Here is a 23,589-nt window from a genome sequence, read left to right on the forward strand (position 1 = left end):
TTTTTTTTTATGATAGGTGTTGTCCTTGCGGATGTATGCAATACAAATAAAAAAACAGTTTGTCTATAAATTTATGACCAAAATACTTCATGACAATACTTATTCTCACAGCAGAAATGTAAGTTTTTCAAATGATAAAAGAAACACATCAAAATATTAACGATAAGACATGATTGAAATTTAATGTACAATTATTTTTACAATATACAAATTGGCTTGTGGCAAGAATTTGACCAACACAGAGGGTATCAGTGAAAATAAGATGAAAGTAAAATTAATAAAATGAATGACGTTAAAACCGAAAAACAAAAGATCATTGTTTTTATTACAAAGGCTTGTGGGGCGGGGTGGAGCCTCTTGGTGGGATGGAGCCGTCCCATATAGCAGAGCCCTGTCATACGGAGAGACTCCTGAGTCTGTTTCTCATCTTTATGAAGGGGGTCAGTGGCTGTGGACGTCTGTCAATCGCCTCGGTGGTTATGGGTATGACGAACATCTGTGGCTCAACTGGGCTATCTAAGTCATGGGAATGGCTTTTGTTCTTCTGCGTGTCAGTGCTTTCAGGTTGGAGGACCTCTCCAAATCTGGCAGCATCTCCTAATGATGAGCCGCCACTGGAGATGATGCGCCATTTCCTCAGGATTACCTCCAGCGTATCTTGGTTCGACCCCCAAAGTGCCTCGTAGCACTTGGGCAAAAAGTGGCAGAAGACAATGCCGTAGCTGGATACCAATATGGCCGAAGCCTGAACGTAAGAGCTCTCTTTGGTCTTGAAAATATAGATTGGGATGAAGCACACCCACACAAACAGGTACATTAGCATGCTGAAGATGATATAACCCGTCTCACTGAACTCCTGGGGAACCTTCCTACCTTTGAAGGCCAACAGGAAGCCGATTAAAGCCAGCAGGGCGATGTAGCTGTGCATGACGGCGAAGCCTATGTGGGTGATACCCTCATGACACCGAATTATTTTCTCCATGCTTTGGGGCGATGGAGGAGTGAGGTCGACATCGGGTGAATCAAAGATCAGCCAGAGTGCACAGATCACCCCCTGGAGTAAAATCACCACGGTGACATTAACAGGAGGCTTGTAGAGCCTACGGAGCCGCCTGCATCTTAGCTGACCGAAGGGAAGGAAAGCGAGGAATGTACGGAAGGCCTTGATGAGGATGCAGGACACACAGAGTGTGAAGCCCACTGCATACATCACCTGCCGGGCGCGGCAGAGGTGTATGTTGGGCTTGTCCATGAACAATATCACACTTGCAAAGCTCAGTGCTAAACCGGCCATCATCACACAGGACAGCCTCACTTCTGCTTTTTTCATGGGCTGGGAGTTTCGGTACATCAGAAAGATGATCAGGGTGGCCTGTAGCAGCAACATGCCAAAAGCTGCAGCTGCCACTAATGCAATGGGGTGAGGTTCACTCCAACGCAGGTAGACTTCCGTTCTGGGCTTGCAATGAACCCAACCTTTAAGGGACCACGTTCCTTCGGGACACTTCTTACAATCATTGAGATCTATGGAAATCAGAGAACATTTCAAACTTTGTTTGTGCTTTTGCCCTCTTGCAATATTAAATTCATAAGTGACCACTGATCAGTTGTCTTAATATATGTAACTATATGTAAGTATTAATGTAAATGTTTATGTAAATAGTGTTTTAAAATACATACAGCACATACAGCAGATGTATTTATATGTTTGTGTAAAAAGCCTTTAATTTACTGTTTTATGCACCTATTCTTCAGGACAAAGGAAACATAAAAAGAACATTCCAGGCACACATACCCAGGCCATCAGTAAATGTACCCTCCAGACATGGGGTGCAGCTATAACAGCAGGATATATTGGAAATCTTCTTCACAGTGCCAGGCATACATGGCTCTGAGCAGCGGGATGTGGGGATCTATGAAAGAAGAAAGAGTGTTCAAATACAATTTCAACATTTCATACCCCCAATATCCATTTTTTAAAAAGCCACTGGGAGATGATTTCCTTAACTGAGATTCCTATCATCTCTTATTCTTTTGAAAAAGCAGCATCGGTTGTTTTACAGGCACCCCTGGAGCTGCTGAGGTTTGAGCCATCTGATCGACCGTCTGATGGTGATAGACAAAGTGAACGCTCAGTGCCCACCTGGATGTTTTGGAAAGCTCGTACTTTGGGCTGGTTCCATTAAAAGGCATCACACCTGCCAGCTTTGCCATCTTACCGATTTATTCACCGATGACAGCCAGTTGATTTCTGTCGCCTCCACATCGAGCACAATCTTCCCGTCAAGGACCCGGTACCAACCTATTTTGGCGAAGTTTCTTCTGTCTCCAGCCTTTTCCCACATAAACAGATCGTAACCAGTGACAAAATCACCGGATTTGTCGAAAAAATATGTGTTGTTGTCAAGCTGAAAATCACCTTTCTTCAGTTCTTCGAGGAGCTGCAGGAAAAGAGACAACGGCAGTTGTGCTTAACTGGAATTGACCAAATAAACCATTATTTTAGCAATATTTTGTGGATTGTTATAGTGGTTAAATCTATAATTAGCGCAGCAAATTGGATTATTGTATTATTTTGTAGTTTGTGCTTATAACGCTGAGAATAAGATAATTCTCCACGACCATCTGCGCCATCCTTTCTTAACGCCCACATGTCGATCCAAACTGTATTCAGTTTCAGGTTCAGGTTGACATGCTTTGGTATATTTGGTAAGTCTCACCCTCCATGGTTCGAAGTTGGTGTCTCCGGAGCAGGAGGTGCTATTACAGTTAAGTAACTTTTTAAGCGCGTTAGCGACGGCCCACACAGCCACTCCGCCCCGGGGTTGATGCGTGTCCAGAGATGTGACGAGAAAGTCATCATTAGCTTCTTGGGGATCCTTGTACGCGCATGCATCGGGCGATTTCACCGTCAGCAAATTATCTTCGACACAATAAAATGGAGGGTCGTCTGAAAAACACTCCGGGGTGCAGTTAAATCTCAGGTTCTTGTACTTTTCAATGAAACGGTTGTACCCTCGGGGGCTCGGCCTCAGATTCTTCAGGTAGTGACTAAAAGATTCAGTCTCCTGCGAAATGAAAGCGAAGCCAAAGATGTCCCCCACCTTGTCAATGCCATCTAGATTGGCCAAGAGCCTGCTGACCGACCAGGAGTCGCTAGCGATCCAGATTCGAGACGTACTGGTCACGATCATCTCACTGAAGAGATACGCCACCAATTCTGACTTCAGGATGAGCAGCACCACCCGAGCGGTGGAGGAACGGACCTCCCGGGCGACCCGCTTGATGAGATGAGCACTGTCCTTGTGAGTGAGGTCGTGGGGCAGCGTCTCCTGGAAGGCCAAGCACACACTGGCTTCGCCGGCGTCCCTGACGAAGCTCTGGAAGGCCCCCTTGCCGTAGTCGTCGTCACCGTACACGACGCCGACCCAGGTCCAGCCAAACTGGGTCATGAGCTTTGCTAGCGCTTTGGTTTGATGAATGTCACTGGGGATAGTTCGCAGGAAAGCTGGATAGCGCAGTTTGTCGCTAAGTGCCGGTGAAGATGATGTCTCGCTTATCTGACGAGAGAAAATGGGAACACTTATCAATAGGTTTAAAGATAACACTACACCAAAATGAAATGATGAAATGAAGTATTGAAAAAGTAACCTGCCTTCACCATTTACCTAACCATTACTACAACATTTTTATTTTGCAAGCTTATGCTATGTGGGCTTGTATAGATTAATTCATTAAAAATGCTTAGCATGTCTGTATCCATGGTACTTGGAAAAAGTCAGATATTCAGACTTGGTACAGGATATTAGTTACAATGGTACACTACTTTGCGTCAATTTGTCATGTACCTGTGGCACCATATACACACTAAGCAGTCTGGCCACAGCAATGGAAACCTCGGAGTAACGTGCTCCTAAGATTGCCTTGACTGGTGGCCTGAAGTGCGTGAGGTCACACTGCACGTTCAAAGAGTTGTTGGTGGCAAGCATGTGCACCACGTTTTGCAAAGCTTTGGTTGGATCAGCACAGGTATCACACATGACATATCCCAGACGCACACCCGGGAGAACGCCTGCTGCATTTATTTCTTCGATCACGTGAATGGCAGCCAGAGAACGCACAAATGCCACCAAGTCGAATCTGGTTAAAAGCAAACAAACACATTGTGATCTCAGTCATCTGTTCATCAACACATCAGCTACCATAGTACACTATAATACACATAAATCCGCAATTGCTTCTCATGAAATGCATTTTTGTGCTTCTGTAAACATGATGGTATGATGAAGTAGTAGTAGTAAACACTGCATTGTTCTGCCATGCACTCCAAATATTAGGTGATATCAAGTGAAATCTCAAAACTAGGTTACATGATCGGCTGGCAAGGCTATTTATTGGCATGCCTCAGTAATTCCACAAGCAGCCGCTTTAGAAAGGGGGTAACAAGCTAAATAAACGACAAATATATTGTCAAATTATTATACCAACATACTCACTCTGTGCAGCTCAACATCTCAGGTCTCACCCGCTCGAGACGACCCTGCGCTGTTCGGTGAGAGGGCATCAGCAACCCCAGCACAACGTCCCCCGGGGCCCACGCTCCGCACAAGGGCTCTTCCGAGTCGCAGCCGCCCACCAGGCACAGGCTGCCGCTGGTCACCAGAGCCGCCAGCCACCGGTACATGGTGGAGGTCTGCATCCCGAGAGACAGAGGTGAAGCCACGCTGCGGAAAGATAAAATGTGTTCACACCAAGCGTTTGGCAGCTGACGTGTCTGACGCTTGCTTGAGGCGAAGAAACCGGTTTTGAATTAAGACAATCATCCTTTTCTCAAGCGTGTCACACTTCAGGCATTCCTTTTGCATTTCCTGAGAACGTTCCTCCCTTCACAGTTCCCCCACGCTCATCTCTCGGATATTGGGTGAAGACGTGTGGGGAGGGCAATGAACGACTTGTGGTCCATTTTGTCCTTCTCTGAGGGGGATGTGTGCTGGTGGGCTGTAAATCATGCTAAAATAAAACTGTTTCCCTCCAAGATACGATTTAATCTGTCTACGGGTGACAGCCAAAGCAGATGTAGGCTGTGCCAAGTCGTGTGGTTTTGCTCAATCGGCAGAACGCAATGTCTTCATTTGGAAAGGATCAAAATGATTACGACCTTCTCAGAGTTTATGGTATTTATCGACATGTTCTTACTTTGTGCGCCAAAGCGCGAATTACACAAAGTCAGCGCCGGATTCATGATGCGTGAGTAGCGGGCAACATCTGAAAACACCTGCATCGGTTTGGTTATGAAGTTGTGGCTCCAGGTTGTGACATATAATATTGGAATAAAATACCAATAATTCACAGAAAAAGAAGGATTTATCTTGCCACTGGAAACCAGGTCAGCCTCTGATCACCCAGTTAACAGACCCGATGCGCTCTCTCCCCAACCTCTGCCTCCTCCCTCGCTCAATAACTGTAGATAAATCCATAAAGATAGAGCAGCTCGGAGATGAATGTGATGCTTTACAGGAGCTTGTGTAAAGTTAACCAACTGCAGATGCAACAGAGTTAGTTTAAAGATCCTTGACTTAAACATATAGAAAAACACACACACACCCGAAAATCAAGATTCGCAGAGAAGATAAATGATAAGTGTCGGGTTATTTTTATATTGTGTATTGTGTAATATTTAGTATTTACTCCTTTTTTATCTTTGGTGGTTCTAATCTGCCCCTTACATGTATTACATGGCACGCATGGTCCGAGGCGGTTCAAAATTGTCTTCCAAAGTCAGAACAAATTCATGGACGAAGATGTTGTTGAATCTGGAACTTTTGCTTAAACCGTGTGTACGCAGGGTTCAAGCACAGGTCGGTGCTTTATTCATGGGTGATGCCTCCACAGTGTTGAACCTCTAAGCACTGTGTTGTCAAGCTGCTCATCTGGCGAGAGAAACAAATGAAGACCAGCCTACATATATATATATATATACATACATATATATATATACATATATGTATATATATATATATATACTGTATATCCAAAATTGGTTTCATTATCCTGTAGTGTGGGCCAGCAATAAAACACTGACACTTATCAAATACGTGGATTACAAAGGGATTTAGAAGAAAGTCACCTGGACACCTTTGTAATTGTCATTTATAAATAAATGGTTTTGGTGAGAAACCTTCCGTATCCAAAAAGGAATAGAAGAATGTAAAGTGAGTGTTTCACAAGGAAGTCGTATGTCATAAAGTCTGTGGTTGGATTATCATCCAACCAATGAGAACAAATGAAAAAGCCGATAATAAGTTCCTGGTGCTAAAAAAACACTGATCTCTAGATAACACTGAGAGAATGAGATCAGCAGAATGTCAGTGAAGTGTTTCATTTATCTCTTTATTTTATCACATAGGACGTATGTTTACACACAACTGCACTCGTTAACTGGGGAACCGGGAGGCAGCATTATATGGAATATCAAACTATTAAACTATATTAATAAATGACTTTATCAGCGGGACACCACCTCTTTTGAGTAATTGACTTCATTCCAATTAAGCAGATTAATCGGTTCAGTGAATTAATCAGTCTCATGAGCTTAAAGCGTCAATTTCCCTCTAAAGCTCTTGTCTACAATCCCTACTTGAAGCTAAATATCACAAACAGCGACCTTGGAAATAAATGAAACATTTATTTATAGCTCAGATGTTTTGCAATAAAAGGCAAAATAGAGAAACTGTAAATGAAGAATGCAGGTAATAGAAAATCAATAAAACAAAGAGATGAAAATAATCGATTTCTCAACCGACAAATAAACTCACCACTGGTTTGTCAGAAATGGAGTAAGTTTAAGTGTGATTTGAGGTAGAATAAACAAACGAGAGTAGAATAAACAAACTAAATAAAGTTTCTAGGTTCTGATCTAAGGACTTCAAACACTATGCACTACACTATACAAAGCATTTTGGCCCTAAACCCTTCAGAGTTTGAAATGAACTCCTTTGACGGACAGGAAGCCAGTGTAGAGGTGTGAGAGCTGGAGTGATATGATCTACTTCCTTGGTCTTAGTGAGGACTCGAGCAGCAGCGTCAACTGCAGCTGTCTGATGGATGTTTTAGGGAGACCTGGAAAGACACCGTCACAGTAGTAGAGTCTGCTCAAGATAAATGAAAGGGGAAAAGTTTGTCTAAATTCTGCTCAGACATAAGTCATTTAGTCCCTGATTTGTTTTTCAGGTGATAGTCGGCTGACGTCATTGTTTTAGTGTGGCTGCCCACATCCAGGTGTGCTTTTTAACATTACAGATTAAAGCTGAGCGCTGACCTGTAGTCGTTCTTACTTGGCTCCCGGTGATTTGTTCAATGCACTTGCTCAGTGATTGTATTGCACCGTAATCCCCTGGCGATATGGTTATGTAAATGTGTGTGTCGTCTACGCAATTATAACATATTTTGTTGTTTTCCATAATCTGAGCCAGTGGGAGCATGTAGATGTTAAACAGAAGAGGCCCCAGAATGGAGCCTTGGGGAACTCTGCATGTATTTCTGTCCGCTCAGACGTGTGATTACCTATAGACACAAAGTAGTCCCTGTCCTTTGAGTAGGATTCAAGCCAGTTTAGTACTGTGCCAGAAAGTCCCACACTTGCTCAGTCGTTCTAGTAATATGTTGTTTATGGACCGTGTCAAATGCAGCACTGACATCCAGTCGTACTAAGGCTGAGATTCTGCCACCGTCTGTGTTTAGATGGATGTCATTGAAGACCTGAACAAGAGCAGTCCCAAGCTGGGGTGTGGTCCAAACCCTGACCGGAAGATGTCAAAACAGTTGTGTAGTGCCAAGAAATTCTTCAGCTGTTGAAAAACAGTTTTCTTCAATGATTTTACTACTTACTTACTTACTTACTAGTTTGATATGGGCTTATAAATGTTCATTACTGAGGTGTCTAGATTGCTTTTTTTTAAGAGTGGCTTGATGACGGCTGTTTTCAGGGCTTGGGAAAAGAAACCTGAGAGAAGAGCCGTGCTGACAATTTGTAGGAGATCTGAGCCCATGCGATTTGAAACATTTTTGAAGAAGCCCGTTGGCAGAATATCGAGGCAGCAGGAGGAGGATTTCAGATGTTGTATAACGTCCTCCAAGGTTTGATGGTTGATTGGATCAAATTGTGTCACGCTATTTGAATGGATTTTAAGTGGGCACAGGGACAGCGCATCCTGTACCTGACATGGCGGCACTGACTGCTTCTAACGTTCAGAGTTGTATCGGTGAAGAAGAGACAAATTCATTGCAGGCCCCGGTGGATGTCAGTTCATTATTGTTTTTGGCGATGACCTTAGAGAAGAAGGGGCGCCTTGCATTTCTAAATTCCCAATTTATAAATGGCAAGTCTCTCTTTATGCGTGTCATAATGAACGTGGAGATTTGTTTTTTGCAACACCGGCTTTTCAGCTTTTCCACACTTTTTTTTTTTTCATTCTTACCAGCGTGGAGGCATTTCTCCATGGACAAACCGCTTTCCTTGAAGGGAATCACTAAACAGCATGGCAACGTCGCCTCCTTTCTTATGCACTCTGGCTTCGCTCATTAAAACTGAAGTTGGGCGGCGTCGACGCCATAAGAAGAGCTGCACTGTTGTCGTGGTCTGACCGAGCTGCACTTAAAACCACAAAGGATGTGGTGAGAAAATCATTGATTGAAAATGATTTTTCCTGCAAAAAGACCTAATGTTTAAAAAAGGCCAGGTTTGTTTGGATGTCTTTTCTCACACACACACACACACACACACGCACACACAGTGCAATTGGGAGGGAAAGTGAAAGAGCTCCCTCTGGTGGTTGTGTCCCTAACCCGGGGTGGAATGCATTGCTTTCCCTCTCTGACTGATTTGAGTCAGAGAGGGAAATCTTTTTGATCTTTTTTAAAGATGACCCCACAGGCTGAACGGGGGGAGTGGGAGAGGGAAGTTGTCGCTCACGTAGCGCCCCCCGGTGGTCAGAGCTCTGAACGCCGCTTGGAGCTGAACCAGTCTGACACAGTGGAGTCTGGTTCAGAGGGAGGCACTTTTGTCACCAACACCTGCTGCCTTTTCATTAGAGTTTGTCAAGTTTAGGTGTAGTTATAGGTAATGCATAAATGCATTATGCATGACGTTAATTAAATTTTTTTATTTATTTTTTTATATTAAACTATATGTCATCATTGTTATAACTTACCTTGCTGCATTAAAGTAAATCCGGAGTTCTGACGGTAGAAGTTGTGTCTTGTATACGTAATTTATGACATATTCACGTTGATTTACGATAACAGTCAAATGTACGTGATATATTTTTACATTGAGTTTAGTTTTCTTACTTGGATTACATTTTCAATTAGTCCCGTTTCCATGAAATACAAAAAACGTTGTGATATTTCAATTAGTATGTTCTATTTTTCCAACACCTCACTGGATCTTGAACACATCACTCATTCGCATGTTTCAGCGTTTTCGAGGGACGCGCTGACAACATTTGAAGGATTACTTTATATTGTACTTTTCATCAATCCAGCAAAGTAATGTGGAGCAGGGATTTAAAATATTAACCTAACAGATCTACTGACATCTACCAGGTAAGAAGCTATATAAATATACAAGTAAATACATCGTTTGGTAACGTCTAAACACAACTGCAACTGGACATTCAATCACAATCTGTACATTTACAATAAATAGCATCGTGTCAATTATGCACATTTTATTATTTTAGTATTTTTAGAGCCTATAGAGCTTATTGTAAGTAATCACCATGTGTCCTGACATTTCACTGCATACTGTATATGTATGACCGTATGTAAATGTATGTGACAAATAAACTCTTGAACTTTAACTAATATGATGTCATAAAACGTCTTACTGTAAATCTCATCTTGTTCATTTTGTTCAAGCATAGTGACATTGAAGTGGTCGGTCAAGCAGGACCAGCTGAATATTTTCGGTCAAATTTGATGGGCTTTCCACTAATATCTGCTACATATGTGGATCGATTTGGTTGAAACCTAAACCAGGGGACCCTTGTGACGTGCCGGTTTAAATGACACCTCAACCGTGTTCGTAGCTTAATTTGGTTGGTTTTTCCACAAATGTCTGCTCCGCATGTAGATGATTGATTTGGTTGAAACTTAAACCACAAGGCGCTCGTGACCGTTTTTGTGACATATCAGGTTTTTGTGACGCATCAGGTGTTTGTGACATATTAGGCGGGCTGGACACCTAATAAGCATCTGATGAGGACCTCAATAACCTTATTAACTATTAACTTACACTTATTACTTTGTCACTTAACCACTATTTTCCTCTACTTTTGACTCCTGAGCTGCAGTAACAAGTGAACTTCTCTGCTGTGAGAGAATAGTTTATCTTCTCATCCTTTTCCTTTCCAACCAAGCCTGCTTCCATGAGCCGCTGTCAAACAACACGAAAAACCATCAAATCTGACAATCGTGTTCAAAATATTGTAGTCAAAGAGGTATTGCAGTTTGAAAACTGTGTACCCGTGAGAAATCTCAAATAAATGCAATAAATGTAAATTTATGAGAAAAAAAGTCGCAACGAGAGAAATCGCTTGAGATTATCCGAGTCAGAGGCGGCAGTTCTCCGACGTGCATAGAAGAGGTGTTGGAGATTAATTTCAAATCATACTGTTCAATTGGATGTGTGGATTTAGCCCAAAATCATAATATCACAAGCACCAACTTTGACTGATCTGATTCACTGCGCGACAGCAGAGTTCCCGAAGAGACCTCGATGATGCGACGTCAACACGTTGAGACTCACCGCTCCAGAGAGCGGCGTCGCAGTGCGTGCAGCGACGTCACCTGCCACGTGCCCACAGCGCTGCCACCGCCGCCGGCCCGTCCACCTCCCCGTCCACCGCTCCATCCACCCCCTTCAGCAAACGCTCAAAACGCTTTGTGAGTCCACGTGGAGGTACTGTCACCCACGTGGAGGTACTGTCACCCACGTGGAGGTACTGTCACCCACGTGGAGGTACTGTCACCCACGTGGAGGTACTGTCACCCACGTGGAGGTACTGTCACCAACGTGGAGGTACTGTCATCCACGTGGAGGTACTGTCACCCACGTGGAGGTACTGTCACCAACGTGGAGGTACTGTCACCCACGTGGAGGTACTGTCACCCACGTGGAGGTACTGTCACCCACGTGGAGGAACTGTCACCAACGTGGAGGTACTGTCACCCACGTGGAGGTACTGTCACCCACGTGGAGGTACTGTCACCCACGTGGAGGAACTGTCACCAACGTGGAGGTACTGTCACCCACGTGGAGGAACTGTCACCCACGTGGAGGTACTGTCACCCACGTGGAGGTACTGTCACCCACGTGGAGGTACTGTCACCCACGTGGAGGTACTGTCACCCACGTGGAGGTACTGTCACCCACGTGGAGGTACTGTCACCAACGTGGAGGTACTGTCACCCACGTGGAGGTACTGTCACCCACGTGGAGGTACTGTCACCAACGTGGAGGTACTGTCACCCACGTGGAGGTACTGTCACCCACGTGGAGGTACTGTCACCCACGTGGAGGAACTGTCACCAACGTGGAGGTACTGTCACCCACGTGGAGGTACTGTCACCCACGTGGAGGTACTGTCACCCACGTGGAGGTACTGTCACCCACGTGGAGGTACTGTCACCAACGTGGAGGTACTGTCATCCACGTGGAGGTACTGTCACCCACGTGGAGGTACTGTCACCAACGTGGAGGTACTGTCACCCACGTGGAGGTACTGTCACCCACGTGGAGGTACTGTCACCCACGTGGAGGAACTGTCACCAACGTGGAGGTACTGTCACCCACGTGGAGGTACTGTCACCCACGTGGAGGTACTGTCACCCACGTGGAGGAACTGTCACCAACGTGGAGGTACTGTCACCCACGTGGAGGTACTGTCACCCACGTGGAGGTACTGTCACCAACGTGGAGGTACTGTCACCCACGTGGAGGTACTGTCACCCACGTGGAGGTACTGTCACCCACGTGGAGGTACTGTCACCCACGTGGAGGTACTGTCACCAACGTGGAGGTACTGTCACCCACGTGGAGGTACTGTCACCCACGTGGAGGTACTGTCACCCACGTGGAGGTACTGTCACCAACGTGGAGGTACTGTCACCCACGTGGAGGAACTGTCACCAACGTGGAGGTACTGTCACCCACGTGGAGGTACTGTCACCCACGTGGAGGTACTGTCACCAACGTGGAGGTACTGTCATCCACGTGGAGGTACTGTCACCCACGTGGAGGTACTGTCACCAACGTGGAGGTACTGTCACCCACGTGGAGGTACTGTCACCCACGTGGAGGTACTGTCACCCACGTGGAGGAACTGTCACCAACGTGGAGGTACTGTCACCCACGTGGAGGTACTGTCACCCACGTGGAGGTACTGTCACCCACGTGGAGGAACTGTCACCAACGTGGAGGTACTGTCACCCACGTGGAGGTACTGTCACCCACGTGGAGGTACTGTCACCAACGTGGAGGTACTGTCACCCACGTGGAGGTACTGTCACCCACGTGGAGGTACTGTCACCCACGTGGAGGTACTGTCACCCACGTGGAGGTACTGTCACCCACGTGGAGGTACTGTCACCAACGTGGAGGTACTGTCACCCACGTGGAGGTACTGTCACCCACGTGGAGGTACTGTCACCAACGTGGAGGTACTGTCACCCACGTGGAGGAACTGTCACCAACGTGGAGGTACTGTCACCCACGTGGAGGTACTGTCACCCACGTGGAGGTACTGTCACTGCCGAGCGATGCCGTATGGAGATGGATACTGCTGCCATCAGCTCCCGCCTCAAGGGAACGGCCGCGCTCATGTGAAGTCGTTGAAGGAAATCGTCAGGGCAGGATTCACAGAGAGTAAGGGGACGCTGTTATGGATTTCAATATCACACACAGAAAATGAAAGGCAAGGCAACTTTATTTATACAGCACATTTCGCACACAAGGGCAATTCGACATGATCCACATAACGTGTAAAATACACTTTATATAAGTTAAATATACAACTGTTGATGCACCTAGACACATCATCAGTGATGGAACTTGGGGTCATTGGGTGTTTCGGGTCTTTCAACATCACATACCCTTACCCAGGCGACCCAGCCGGGATTGATCAAGTCCCGACTTGTGTCCATGTAGCATGTGCCCACGGATCACCCCTCTTGATCCACAGCCATCCAGAGGCCGCCTCAGCCGCCTCTCTTGTGGCTTTGATGGCCTTTCTCTGCCGTGCCCCCGTGATGCCAGGCAGGCTGTATGCTTTGCAGAGAGATCGCGCTGCCAAGCCTCTACAGCCCAGCTCGATTGGCACACACCGGGCACGCCACCCCCGTCTGCGGCACTCCTAAAAGTAAAGTCATGAAAGTAAAGAAGAATAACACAGGAAGAAAGCGGGTTAGACCTGGACGGGTGGTGACTGTGAGAGAAAATGCACACGATCAATCTTGTGAATGATGTTTCACAATAGATTTTCATACGTTACGTAACTTTTAAAGCACATTGCCTCCGGGTTTTTAATGAGTCCCTCAGAGTTTATATCAAGAGACTGTTTTCTAAACAATGCCTACTGTCGTACTGAAAAACCACACACCACTCCGTCCTCACTCAACCTCGCGTGGAGATGAGGGCAACTTGACGGAGCATTGTGTGTTTGTTTTATGTGATAGCCAGATTGTTCCTGTGACCTGAGTTTAACTGTTAATCCTGCGAGCTCTCAGGATTGATTTGATTTGATCAATTGAGGATTGAGGGGGCATGGTCCCGGAAATGACACCTGACAAATGAGACACCACCCGCCCTCTGCGTCAGGAGCCGGGGCAGACTGCTCAGAACACTGCTTCGGAGCAGCTCTGAATCTTTCTCTATATTCTGCAGAATAAATATCTGCAGAATATAGAGAAAGTACTCTCAGTTTGGTTTTGCTGTAGCGTGCGGCTCAACCTCCTGCCTCCTGCGACCTGCGTAATCTTGGTTTGGAAACCACTCGATCCGTCTGACCCGTCCACTCCGCCCATCTCGGCCAACGCTCACTCCTTCAGGAAGCGGCCAGAGATTGTTAGAAATAATACGGCGCCTCTGGTTGGAAACAGTTCTTCGTGATCCTTGTGTCCTTTTGTGACCACTTGCTTAGATTAGACTATATAAGGATCCAGGGAAGAAGGATCGGGGCTTCCAGGTGTTCCAGGGTTTTCTACGGGCTGGCTGAGACTTGCCCGAGCTCGGCTCCTGGAGCCCGGGCGGGCGGGGCGCGGTGGGGCGGGGCGGGCGGCGCAGGCCGCGGTCGAGGGGGCGGAGCGGGGAGCCGTGGTGAGGGGACGAGGTCTGGGTGGAGAGGCCACCTCGACATGAGAGAGAGAGAAGGACGGAGGATTGGCAGAGCAACTAGAGGTGGGATCCTGGCCGATGGCAGGAAACTGTTTTCTCGGGAGATTTTTCAAAACTAGTCGAACTCAAAAGAAAGCGTCTCAGCTTGAGATGGACTTGTACAGGATGTGTATTTTAACAGCCTCCAACACGGCAAAGCTGCTCTGAATGAACACCAGACAAACCCTCTAAGAGCAGATCAATGTGTTGGGTTTGTGCCAGCGCCACCTGTACCTGTCCCCGTACCTGTCCCTGTCCCTGTACCTGTACTTGTACCTGTACCTGTACCTGTCCCTGTACCTGTACTTGTACCTGTACCTGTCCCCGTACCTGTCCCTGTACCTGTACCTGTCCCCGTACCTGTCCCTGTACCCGTACCTGTACCTGTACCTGTACCTGTACCTGTCCCCGTACCTGTACCTGTACCTGTACCTGTCCCCGTACCTGTCCCTGTACCCGTACCTGTACCTGTACCTGTACCTGTACCTGTCCCCGTACCTGTACCTGTCCCCGTACCTGTCCCTGTACCTGTACCTGTCCCCGTACCTGTCCCTCTACCCGTACCTGTACCTGTACCTGTACCTGTACCTGTACCTGTACCTGTCCCCGTACCTGTCCCTGTACCTGTACCTGTCCCCGTACCTGTCCCCGTACCTGTACCTGTCCCTGTACCTGTACCTGTACCTGTACCTGTACCTGTCCCTGTACCTGTCCCTGTACCTGTACCTGTACCTGTCCCCGTACCTGTCCCTGTACCTGTACCTGTCCCCGTACCTGTCCCCGTACCTGTCCCTGTACCTGTCCCCGTACCTGTCCCTGTACCTGTACCTGTCCATCTCTGCTCCATCCTCCCTGTTGTTGGCGACCATCAGATCGTTGCTCATCTCGACTCCATCCTCCTCGTTGGGCTTCATCCTGGCCAGGGACCTCCTCCTCCTCTTCTTCTACTTCTTCTTCTTCTTCTACTTCCTACATGGACGAGTCTAGAAAGAGTTCTATATCAGGTGCAGCCAATTGACCGTATCCAATACCAGCGCTGCTGCTGCTGACCTGGCCCGAGCATGAGCTCCCCGTCTCGGACCGGGCTGAGTTTGACGTCGGACACGTTGTTGGAGGGCGGACGGAGCACGGAGGGCGGCGTGACGGTGAAGACAGAGCACGGAGGGCGGCGTGACGGTGAAGACGGAGCACGGAGGGCGGCGTGACGGTGAAGACGGAGCACGGAGGGCGGCGTGACGGTGAAGACGGAGCACGGAGGGCGGCGTGACGGTGAAGACGGAGCACGGAGGGCGGCGTGACGGTGAAGACGGAGCACGGAGGGCGGCGTGACGGTGAAGACGGGCTCTTCGCTCCGGATCTCGTATCTGGTGGAACACCCGCTCCACCTGGACCAGAACCGCGGCGGGGACCGCTACGCCGAGCACCGTCGGCCAGGAATGAGTCCACAGGGTTTCCTTACATCTGGTGCTCTTATCCCTGTGACTCAACCACTTTCATCCATATAAATAATGTGGGTTTTACCAAAGACGGTTGATTCCTTTCCCCCGTGACCTTGGCTTTGACATTTCACCCAAGATTTGAACGCTCCCTCCATGACGTCCAGCTCTGACCCAGCCTGCGTCACAAACTCAATTCAAACATGTGGCGAACGCTCAGGGTCAAGTCAATGCCAAACAACATTTTCAAAAGCACATGAGCACAACTTTGGATGTTTCACCGGAGGCGGCCAATGTTGTCAACCTCCCTCGGTGACCAGCGGGCGACTGAAAGTGCCGCTCGTAGGTTTTGGTGCAACTGTGCTTTCGGTCGCCCCATCAGGTTCCCCCAAGGTTGAGGCGGTGAGAGCGCGCGCGGCACCGACGACGGCTGATCTGGCCACAAATGCACCACCTGGGAAACAACGTCTGGCATCCCCAGCATGAACCGTGACCCCATGACCCGTCTGGTGAGACAGGATGTCAGCTAGACAGGGTTCTTACTGTCTCTCTCCCTCTGTCTCTGTCTCTCTCTCCCTCTGCATCCTATGTATTCTGCGCTGGTCATAAACCTTTGGAGCTCCGCTGAACACCGGCCTGGTCTCCACCCTGCTCTGTTCTCCGCCCAAACGCCTCGGCAGCTCCGCCCGCTCCTGACTCAGGAAGGCGGTTCCCAGCGGTGGGTGCGAGGCGTGAGGCGACTCATATGTGTTGTGTGTCTGGAGTTTGTTTTCTAGGTTCCACTGCAGCGTGTGTTCTCGGGGTCCTGGCGGTGTCATATTTCGCCGTTCATCAGCTGGGACCGTGATTCCGTGCCAAACGGTCTGATTTCGGTGAAGGTGCCATTTGTATGCATACGTCAGGTTGTGAGGGACTTTCCATCAGTGTAATACATTTGTTACATTTTATTTTTGCTATGTTGCTTCTAACAGACTTTTCCGGCGGTTTCAAACCCGAGCGCACAAGTTACATAGTGCAAGAACAGGGGTTCAGGAGGGAGGAAGGGAATGAAAGGGGTGCCAGGCTGCACAGGCGACCAGACCCCAGGTCAGCTGGTCCTGAGGCTGCACAGACGACCAGACCCCCCGCAGAGCAACACTGGGCAGCATCAGGACAGTGACTTCATCCCTCAAAGAATTCCCCACAACCAAATTAGCAATCAACAAAAACTCAATCATGAAATATATTGGAAAGAAGCTACGAGAAGACAATGTAAGCTTCAGTGCTATTTGGCCCAAAACAGACCAGCGCAGTGCAACCTTGACGATGCACAGACTCAGTGAGCGCAGTCTGGCCATGAAAAAAGACCTGGCAACTTGGCAGAACTGGCAACCCAGAGAGGGGTTGCACTTCCTGACAAGCTGCCACCAGCGCTGAAGTTAATACAGTTCCAAAACATGGTCACTAAGTCCGCTTAAATGGACTTAAGTTGTTGTTGGTCTTACTATCATTATTTTTTATTCATCCATTTATTCATTTCATTATTGTCTTCATGTATTTTCCTTTATTTTGTGCAACATAATAATTGTTCTAATTGTTATGTCTTGTTAGGCTTTGGAAATGTAAGAGTCACGTCAATAAAGCAACATTTAAAAGAACCGAGTTGAATTTCCTGGTGAAGCGAGCGCTGAGTCGGGAGGAAAAGCTTCAGCTCCCCATCAGTCTACGTCCAGCCCTGACCCCTGACCCCTGAGCCGTGACCTCTGACCTTTGGGTCTGGACTTGCAGTCAATTTACATGCAGCTCTGACTACAGGCAGCAGGTGGCGCTCAAAGGTCAGGAAAAAAGAAAAGCAGTGAAGGAATTCAGGGAGGGAAATAGATACTGTATATACATATATATACATATACAGTGTATATGTATATATATACATATACAGTGTGTATATATATATACTGTATATACATATATATACATATACAGTGTATATATATATACTGTATATGTATATATATATATACTGTATTTGTATATATATATACTGTATATGTATATATATATACATATACAGTATATATATACACTGTATATGTATATATGTATATATACAGTATATATACATATACAGTATATATACACACACTGTATATGTATATATATATATGCATATACAGTATATATATACACACTGTATATGTATATATATATACATATACAGTGTATATATATATATACACTGTATATGTATATATATGTATATATATATATATATATATATATACATATATGTCAATGTATGTATATATATATATATATATACATATACACTGTATATGTATATATATGTATATATATATATATATACATATATGTCAATGTATGTATATATATATATATATATATATATATATATATATATATATATATATATATATATATATATATATATATACACTGTATATGTATATATATGTATATATATATATATATACATATATATATATATACATAAATATACATATATGTCAATGTATGTGAACCCTGGTGCCTACATTGAATTTATAAACAATAAGAGAACTTTGATCTTGTCCAATTCATCCCAATTTTGCAGTGAAATGCGCTGAATTAAACTCAAACAGAAAACATTAAAAAGCTTGTTTTCTGAACCATGAAGAATCAAACTTTTAACTCGTCTCAGTCGTCACAGTAAAATCATGACGTGATTGAACGTCATTCAAATGAGACGCAGAGCTCAGACCTCTGACGTCACGCCACGCTGACCAGCTCCTCCATCCTATTGGTCTGCTGCTTTGTCAGTCTACTGAAGGACCGCCCATTTCTGGAGTTGCCAGTTGCTGGTATTTCCCGAGAAATTGCTTTAATTATAAAACGGAATAGTACAATCATCATCTTTATGAAGTTCACTGCCAACTCTATCAAGAATAATGACAATACTAATAATAATCATCATATTAATAAATAATAATCTATATTTGAATAGCACTTTACATACAAAACTCAAAGTAAATAGAGATACATTAGTAGAAGGCAATCAAATAGTGATCATAATAATAATAATGAAAATAATAACAAAATAGAATAATAATAATAATAATAATAATAATAATAATAATAATAATAATAATAATAATAATTAAAAAAAATAATAATAATAATACACATAGCTGAAGGCAGCAATACACAGGGTCCAGAGTATTCGTTTTAGGTAAGTATTACAGTTGTTTTTTTCATCATTTTGTGCAATGCATCACAATTTAGTTGACGTAGAAACATAAACATGGTGGAGTTACATACATGGAATATTGTTTTTTAATTGAGTGACTGACCTTCACACCGACCTGGACATATAAACATAACAATGTCATTTCATGAATTATGTTTATGGCATCACATATGAAACAGTTCCAGTTCAACCACACGTCAAACATTGACTTTTTTTTGACATAGATGTATGAGAAAGGTCAGTTCTTAATAATTGTTCTAAATTGCTGAGTTTTAATATTGTTTGTAAGTTAAAAGTTGATTAACGAGTAAATTATTACAACAAATGAGAAAACAAGTCAGATAATTGTTTTAATAAACAGCTGTCCAAAACAGCTGGACAAAATAAGTCAACAAATATCACAGTATTTATAAAGAGCACATGTCAAATAAACAATAAATATTATTAAAATGTTAATCTTAATAAAATAAATGAAAATCGACAAACTGTATGAAATTGTCGCAGTAAACAGTGTTTATCAACATGGTGTTACATATCGTTTTTTAACGAAAGAAGACGTTAAGGAAGTTCATTTTAATGACGACAGCTTGATATTTTTCATGTATGTGGTACATAAACTAAACCACTGAAGAAAAGTAAATAAGTAAATGATTCACCTCCACTTTGTTTTTTTACCCTTTTCTCTAACTTGGTGACGTCAGGCACCGTGTTGTCGTTGGTGAATGTGACACAGAAGGAGCCTCCTGTGATAAACTGTCGTTGGACGCTGGAAATGTTTGTTGTCAAGTCGTCATGTTGTGTTGTAGCAGGTAACGCTGCATGACACACGTCGTCATAGTTACTGTAAGATCCATGTCGTGCTGCATTGCATCATGGGAAACTTCTACATTCGGCTCATGCTGCTGGTGGATTTGGTTGTCAGTTGGAATCTGTTTGTTTTGACAGGGCCTGGTCGTCATCGTCCATGTTGATATTTTCCTGACTTCACACCTGGTGCAGACGTGTTTGATTGTCACATTAGTGGATGTTATTATGCAAACTATTTATAACGCTTCCTCCTCTGGGAGTTTCGTGTCAGTTTCGTTCTCTGCGACTTCAACATCTGAGCTCAGTAGAATGATGGTACTTGGTACTCGTCAGATACACACGGTCGTCCTGATGGAAAGTCGTCAGCGTCCTCGTTGTGTACCATCGTCCCGTGGCCACATGTTTAATTTGGTTTTCCCAAAGGTTGAGCTTCATTTCGTCGTCATGTCACCGATGTAACACTCAGTAACAACAGTAATTCTCTGTTTTCTCCACAAACATTGACTATTTTTGTTGACAGTGCCATATTCATGCCTTTTACATGTATTTCTCCGACCTGATGAGATCAGTATTGATTGTTTGAAATGTTTTCCACAGGAATAACACTGTTATACAATATTAACAGATGATCATTTTTATTCAACCTCATTATTACTGTATTACGTTTTAGGAGTCAGTTAGTTGGTCTATTAGAAGGGAATTTTCTACTTTTTATTTTATTTTATTTTTTATTTTTTCCTAGGACATATTGTGTGTTATCACCGGGTGCGTTGCATTACATTTCACTGCATATATGTATGGAAGTATGTATATGTATGTGACAAATAAAAATCTTGAATCTTGAATCTTGAATCTTGAATCTATTTGGTGATATTATTTTGGAGACCATAAACGATGTTCTCTATGATGACATCTAACACATAACACAACTTATTTCCATGGAAACTGCATTTCCATGAAATACGAAAAACGTTGTGATATTTCTGTGAGAATTTACCATTGCACGGCTTCTATTTTTCCAACACCTCACTGGATCTTGAACACATCACTCATTCGCACGTTTCAGTGTTTTCGAGGGACCCGCTGACGACATTTGAAGGATTACTTTATATTGTACTTTTCATCAATCCAGCAAAGTAATGTGGAGCAGGGATTTAAAATATTAACCTAACAGATCTACTTACATCTACCAGGTAAGAAGCTGTATACATATACAAGTAAATACATCGCTTGGTAACGTCTAAACACTACAGAGTGACCGAGTCCACGCTGCGCACTGGACACGGTGCAACTGGACATTCAATCACAATCTGTACATTTATAGTAAAATATATGATGTCATAAGTGTCTTACTGTAAATATCATTTATAGTAAATATGATGACGTCATCAAGCGTCTTACTGTAAATAACATTTATAGAAAATGATATGATGATGTCATAAGGTGTCTTACTGTAAATATAATTTATAGTAAATAATATGATGATGTCATAAAGCGTCTCACTGTAAACATCATCTCCTTCATTTTAGAACCAGAGGTGTGATGTGTCAGTGAACCAGAAAAACTGAATATTTCGGGTCATATTTGTTAGGTTTTTCACTAATATCTGCTCGGTATGTGGATTGATTTGGATGAAACTTCAACCACAAGGTCTTTGTGACAGCCTGACTCAAACAAGACATAAACCCTGCTTGCGTGTTATGCGGAGGTTGGTGTTCCAGATAGTTTTAGGCTTCAATATTCAGAGTAATTTTTCCTCTTACAATAGCAATAAGGGGCTGGAGCCCTTATTATCATGACAATCGTAATAAAGAAACAAAAAAACAAGCACAATTATTAATTACAAACAAGTAAATATTATACAGATTTGGGTTTTAGTGAAAACATGGAAGGCTGCAGTAAATCATTAAATAAATCTGCGATAAAAAATTGTTTGGCAAACTTGTGCATTATGCAAGGTACAAAATGTTTGTTAAAATAACCTGAAAACGACAGCGTAGACAAGTCGTTATTGTCACCGTGTCCTGTCAAATAAAAAGAAAAATGTAAATGTAGCTTTGCTCGTCGAGTCACTTTTCAGACGCTTTCCTTTTGTACTTTTTTAAGTTATACCTGTCAACACTGGGATTTGAAAATAAGGAAAACTGAAATAAGAGTTACGCACGGTTACGCACGGTTACGCACGGTTACGCACTGTTTTCTTTGGTTTCATTATAAAATTATGAACAATTATAAATATATCTACAATAAAAAAAAACACTTCTCTCTCTCTCTCTTTATATATATATATATATATATATATATATATATTTTTTTTTTAGAAAGGTTAAAAATACGGGGTATATACAGGAAAATAAACAACGAAGAAGACAGCAGGAAAGAAGGGTAAAATACAGTGGAATCTCAGGGAAACAGAGGGTTGTAAATGTATGTGTATATGTATGTGTATTTGTATGTGTATTTGTATGTGTATGTGTATGTGTATGTGTATGTGTATGTGTATTTGTATGTGTATATGTATGTGTATATGTATGTGGATTTGTATGTGTATTTGTATGTGTATTTGTATGTGTATATGTATGTGTATGTGTATGTGTATGTGTATTTGTATGTGTATGTGTATGTGTATTTGTATTTGTATGTGTATTTGTATGTGTATTTGTATGTGTATATGTATGTGTATATGTATGTGTATGTGTATGTGTATGTGTATGTGTATTTGTATGTGTATTTGTATGTGTATATGTATGTACTTGAAAGCTTTGCTCCAAGAAGTATTTTGTTGTTTTTTTTTCCGAGTCCTGGGCTCAGTGGAACGCAGCGTCGTGGTTGCCACTTGCTTCCGCGCATTTTTTCCTTTTTTTTTTTTCTTCTTTTCACTGGAAGGCGTGTGCCCGACCTGGCAACCCGCAGTCCCGTTACTTAGCTGTGGCCCAGCAGCGGACACACCACGGCGCCGCGGCGGCTCCTGCAGCTCCTGCCTCCTTGTCCGCTTCTGCTTCTGCTCCTACACCCAAATCTACATCTGCTCCTACACCCAATTCTACATCTGCTTCTACACCCTATTCTACATCTGCTTCTACACCCTATTCTACATCTGCTTCTACACCCTATTCTACATCTTACTCCACGCTCTGGGCTCGTGGGATCCAATGGAATTCAGTGCAGTGGATTATTAAAACGCCTCGGAACCGGTAAGAGAAGTGTTTCAAATTCTACTTTTACCCCGAAGCCGAGTCGTGTCCATGTCGACGTCAATAAAAACACGTTGACGTCCAGTCTGCGTCCCGTGTTCACCTGTTATTCAACGTCAATAAAAACACGTTGACGTCCAGTCTGCGTCCCATGTTTACCTGTTATTCAACGTCAATAAAAACACGTTGACGTCCATTCTGCGTCCCATGTTTACCTGTTATTCAACGTCAATAAAAACACGTTGACGTCCATTCTGCGTCCCATGTTTACCTGTTATTCAACGTCAATAAAAACACGTTGACGTCCAGTGAATAAAAACACGTTGACGTCCAGTCTGCGTCCCATGTTTACCTGTTATTCAACGTCAATAAAAACACGTTGACGTCCATTCTGCGTCCCATGTTTACCTGTTATTCAACGTCAATAAAAACACGTTGACGTCCAGTGAATAAAAACACGTTGACGTCCAGTCTGCGTCCCATGTTTACCTGTTATTC

At 44.0% G+C, this 23,589-nt stretch overlaps 2 protein-coding genes across 3 annotated transcripts in view; one reads left to right on the forward strand and one right to left on the reverse strand.

The window, feature by feature from the left end:
- Nucleotides 1–394: 394 nt before the first annotated feature.
- olfcb1 (olfactory receptor C family, b1) lies at nt 395–15,345 on the reverse strand (the record flags this gene model as incomplete). Its single annotated transcript, XM_080023962.1, has 7 exons — nt 395–1,524; nt 1,796–1,913; nt 2,220–2,441; nt 2,721–3,560; nt 3,849–4,140; nt 4,497–4,724; nt 15,164–15,345. The coding sequence occupies 7 exons, from the start codon at nt 15,343–15,345 to the stop codon at nt 395–397; spliced, it is 3,012 nt and encodes a 1,003-aa protein (XP_079880088.1).
- A 7,715-nt stretch (nt 15,346–23,060) lies between these two features.
- The window catches only part of fynb (FYN proto-oncogene, Src family tyrosine kinase b), a 76,270-nt gene continuing 75,741 nt past the window's right edge, over nt 23,061–23,589 (forward strand). For both annotated transcript variants that reach the window (XM_080024635.1, XM_080024634.1), the window contains exon 1: nt 23,061–23,091. The gene's annotated coding sequence lies outside the window, so the exon portion shown is untranslated. The remainder of the gene's footprint in view (nt 23,092–23,589) is intronic.

Source organism: Zeus faber (genome assembly GCF_960531495.2).
Source record: "Zeus faber genome assembly, chromosome: 2".
In the NCBI taxonomy this organism is placed as follows: Eukaryota; Metazoa; Chordata; class Actinopteri; order Zeiformes; family Zeidae; genus Zeus; species Zeus faber.